Here is a 4,885-nt window from a genome sequence, read left to right on the forward strand (position 1 = left end):
CCCTAGTCCTAGGTTTTTACTTGTCGGAACTTTTTGTGACGTCGAGCTGTTCGTAGGGACAGCTTTAACAACTCCGTGTAAGGGTACACAATTAACCCCCGTCCCTCAGGCGAAGGAAGGGGCCGACCGAAGGGCCTTTTGAGCTGCACCTGGACATAAGATTATTGATTGTCTTCTCTAAGGTAGCTTTCCGTTTGTGCTAGTCTCCCTTGTAGTATTCAAAATTTTAAATTTCCGCTTCGCTTCCCTTTCCTCGTTCTGTTGTTCAGCATGTTACCGCGAACCATGCAGTGTAATCATATGTCTTCATTTAACCCCCTCTCCTCGTTTTCTTCTTTTCCACTAGGAAGTTAACCTACGCAAAACTTTTGTTGACGCCGACCACGGATCTTGCGATCGCACAAACGAGCAGACACGGATTCGCACTGCACTTGGGTATTAGCATTGATAACGGAACAACTGTCAGTGTGGGGACAGTTAGAAAAAATTAATTAAGGAAGCGAAAAAGAAAGAAGAGACGAGGTGACTGAATTCTGAACGATGATGCGAAGGCTCAGTCCTGTGAACGGTTCGGTGGTTTCGCCCAATGTCGTAGCAGCGGTGTCATCGGTGCTTCAGCGGCAGCAACGCCATCAGTCCGACGCCCCACTCAGGCGACTGTTGTATGAAAACGACAGTTTTCTCAGCGGCACCTCGGCTAGGTACATCGAATCGATGTACGAAAATTGGAAGGCAGATAAAAGTTCCGTGAACGAATCGTGGAATGAGGTATTCTCCTCAAGGGACCTGCAGTCATTTGAGAGACCACTCCTAACTTCACCCATCCGTGTTGTACCAGCTTCAGCTGAGGACAAGATGGAGGTGGCACAATCGCAGGATATCTGCGCGCGACTGACGTTAATGATCCAAGCGTTTGAGGACTACGGGCATCTTGCAGCTCGAACTGACCCTCTGGATGCTGAGGATGACTCTCTTCACCGTTCCCCGCAGGTTAAACCCAGAGAGAGGGTACACCTTGGTCTTGAAAGCTTTGGTTTTTCGAAGGAAGATCATGACCGTGTCGTACGTGTGGGTTTCATGGATCAATTGGGAGGCGCGATGAGCTCGAGCAGCAGGGCCATGACTATCAAGGAGCTGCACGACCATTTGACGAAGTGTTTCTGTGGGCGCGTGGGATGCGAATTAGGACACGTTGATGATGCAAATGTCGTCCGTTTCGTCCGTGAAGTTGTGGAGGGTTATAACACTGAGCACAATCCACTGCGGCGCCCGTTGTCCAAGGAGGAGAAACTGTGGGTGTGGGACCTTGTTGCCTCCGCCGTGCACTTTGAAGATTTCTTCAAGCGTAAGTATACCACACAGAAGAGGTTCGGTTGCGATGGCGCAGAGTCACTTATTGTTGGTTTGCGTTCACTCATGGAGTCAGCCTCTGATCACGGTGTTGAGAAGGTTAATTTCGGTATGGCACATCGTGGTCGTTTGAATACACTGTATAACGTTATCGGTAAGTCATTCCCAGTGATATTAAAAGAGTTTGTAGGTATCACGGCCCCTGAACTGGAACCATTTAAGGTACAATCCGATGTGAAGTACCATCTTGGGGCCAAATCTACGGTGAAGATGCGCAATGGAAAGTTGATGTTTACAGAATTGCTCGCCAACCCATCACATCTGGAGGCAGTCAACCCGGTCTTGCAAGGGTACACCAGGGCAGCACAACTCAAGCACGGAGACGCTGGGCAGTCGAAGGTACTCCCCGTGGAGATACACGGCGATGCTGCTTTTGCTGGGCAAGGTGTCACATTCGAGACGATGTGCATCAGTGAGGTTCCCAAGTTTACGACAGGTGGTACTATTCACGTTGTGGTTAACAACCAGATTGGCTTCACTACGGACCCCCGGTGCTCCCGAAGCAGTCCGTACTGCTCTGACCTGGGCCGTGCCTTTCAGTGTCCCATTTTCCATGTAAATGGTGATTGTCCTGAGGATGTCGCTCGTGTGTTTGCGTTCGCTGTGGACCTCCGTTCAAGGTTCAACAAGTCTGTTGTTATTGATCTGGTGTGCTATCGCCGGTATGGACACAACGAAAATGACGATCCCACTATCACGCAGCCCCTCTTATACAAGCGAGTTCACGCGACACCCGATGTGTTTGCCCGCTACTCAGAAAAGCTTGTTGAAGAGGGAGTCGTGACCAAAGAGCAACAGACGGCCAAGGCCAAGGAGCAGAAGGATCACTACGGAAAATATCAGAGTGAGGTCGGGAATATACGGTACAGCGATTACCTCAAGTCCGGCATACCTGAGCTGTGGAGAGGCATGAAGTACTCAGATGAACTCGGAGAAGTGACATTGGAGCCCACCGCTGTTGCGCGGGAAAGTCTCCAACCGGTGATTGATTCGCTTAAAAAGGTGCCGGAGGGGTTTGTGGTTAATTCCAAACTCAAGGCGGTGCTCGAGCAGCGAGTCCAGTCTCTGGAGAAGGGTGAAAAGATTGATTGGGGCGCTGCTGAAGCGCTTGCCTTTGGTTCACTATTACTGGAGGGCACTCATGTACGGGTGATGGGTCAGGACGTGGAGCGCGGCACATTTTCGCACAGACACGCAGTTTTACATGACCAGAACAAAGTTGACACGTACACGCCGCTCGCCCATATAAGGAAGGACCAGGCACCGTTCATAATCACTAACAGCCCTCTCAATGAGTATGGGGTACTGGGTTATGCCAGCGGTTACGCCATTTACGACCCCAATGCGCTTGTTTTGTGGGAAGCACAATTCGGTGACTTTGCTAACGGAGCCGCCATTATTTTTGATCAATTCCTTTCCAGTGGAGAAACCAAATGGAATCAGCAGCAGGCGGTCGTCGTTTCTCTTCCCCATGGATTCGATGGGCGCGGAGCGGAACACAGCAGCGGCCGCATTGAGAGGTTCTTGCAAGCCGTCGCAGAAGACGTGGACACTCCGGCGTACTCCCCTGAGGAGCGCGCCCACCGTGTAAATATGGAGGTTGTGTTCCCCAGCACACCGGCGCAGTACTTCCACTTGTTGCGCCGGCACGTCCGTCGCAATTTCCGCAAGCCGCTTATGTTATTCTTTTCGAAACAGTTCTTGCGCACACCGAACGAGTCATCCATGGAACAAATAACCAGTGGCGGTTTCCAACCTGTTATCGGTGACCCATCCGTTCCACCCGAGAAGGCGCGTCGCCTCGTGATGTGCACTGGGCAAATATACCACATCCTCAATAGGTACCGTGAATCCAACAACTGTGGACGGGACGTGGCGCTTGTGCGGATCGAGGAGCTCTCACCATTCCCAGTTGCTGAGGTGCAGAAGTTGTTGGCGGATTACAGTGGTGTCGAGCTGATGTGGGCACAGGAAGAGCCACGCAATCAAGGCGCCTTTTATCACGTTGAATCGCGTGTGGAGTACTACACGGGAGGAGCCCGAGAGCTGCGATATGCTGGGCGTGCGATCAGTGCTGCCCCTTCTACGGCCTACAAGAGCACTCACGACGCCGAGGAGAGGTACATTTGCGAATGCGTATTTTCATAAACTCCGAACGGCTGATGCGAATGCGCCGTGGAAAAGAAAATGGGCAGATGACTATAGGCGGAGCAAGATGAAAGACTAAGTAAAGTGAATGTCGGTTGATGAGAGGGGAATGGTTGCGAGCACAGTATACAGAAAAGGAGGCAATAGGAAGAAAATGACAGCTTCGAGGTGGCAAATTACGAGGTTGAAGACACGTGGCGAGGCGAGGTGTATTAACATTTCGGCTGAGTGGGGGTTTCAGTTAAAGTGGCGCGTTACTGCGACGGGTTCCCTTGTGCTTGTTGTAGACGTCTAAGATAGATGAATTGATACAAGGAGAATTTCTATTCATAAAACTGTCGTGTGTGCACGCGAACGAATGGAAGCAACTGCGTAATCCAAGCACAAGCACAGATGCACCTAAAAACACGACATCATTAGCCGAGTGAAAAAGCTGCACAAACCCCTGTGGGTATGTAAAAGAGCGCTTGTAAATGAAAAAAAAAAATGAGCGAGATAAAACCCATAGGTAAATAAGAGTATACAAAGGACATAATATCGTTTTTTCCCCTTTTGGAGCGCAGTAGCGTGACAAATATAGCTGAGGAGAGTAGCTGATGCTCGTGCTGCATTATACCACATGCAGTACTTTCACACTCCTCTTCCTCTTCTTATTTTCATCCTCCTTTATTTTTCTTCCCGTCAATGTGTGAGGATGGCTAATTTTTTTCTTTTTTCGTTACGTAAAATTTTCTTTCTTTGTTCCGTGGGTTTTCCCCCCTTTTATGCTTTTATTTGTTGTTCACATGTTAGCGTTCGATCGGAGCGGCGATTGATAATGAGAGGGAGGGGGATGATGTGGGTCTACCAGTTTGGTAGCCGGTTGCCGTTGATTTCGTTTTTGTTTTTGTTTTTTTTATTTCTTACGTTTTGGTATGAACATATGCCGCTCCACCTCATTTCCTTTCCAATTGAGCACCTGGTGGGAAGCCGAAAAAATAGGGATGGTTTGAGTAAAAGAAAGGGAATGAGGCGGAGCGGCATGTGATCTTCATAGGTGAGTGAACGTGGGGAGTAACTCCCCTTTTTTTTTTCCTAAAAAAAGGCACCAAGTACAACAAAGCGAATATAACGCACTTCAACTATAATGAACGAACGCTTCGAGTTTCTTTTTGTTTTTCTCTCTTATTTGTAAAAGCGATGTGTGCATATACGTGGTTAAGGAATTGACCTAGTGAAGCAGTGTTGAAAGGGTTTAATCCCTAAGAAAAAGGGGTAATAGGTGATGGAGGGGAAAGTCACAAAAAGGAAATTAAAGCAAAAGAGCTGGAGGAGGGGGGGGGGGGGG

General features: G+C 49.2%; 1 protein-coding gene across 1 annotated transcript; it reads left to right on the top strand.

Annotated features, from left to right (window-relative positions):
* Nucleotides 1–540: 540 nt before the first annotated feature.
* Nucleotides 541–3,558, top strand: TEOVI_000432400 (2-oxoglutarate dehydrogenase E1 component, putative; the record flags this gene model as incomplete). The annotated part of the gene is made up of 1 exon (XM_067227105.1): nucleotides 541–3,558. One exon carries the CDS (start codon nucleotides 541–543, stop codon nucleotides 3,556–3,558), a length of 3,018 nt encoding a protein of 1,005 aa, XP_067083206.1.
* Between the last annotated feature and the right edge of the window lie 1,327 nt (nucleotides 3,559–4,885).

Source organism: Trypanosoma equiperdum (assembly GCF_001457755.1).
Source record: "Trypanosoma equiperdum strain OVI genome assembly, contig: ctg_896, whole genome shotgun sequence".
Classification (NCBI taxonomy): domain Eukaryota; phylum Euglenozoa; class Kinetoplastea; order Trypanosomatida; family Trypanosomatidae; genus Trypanosoma; species Trypanosoma equiperdum.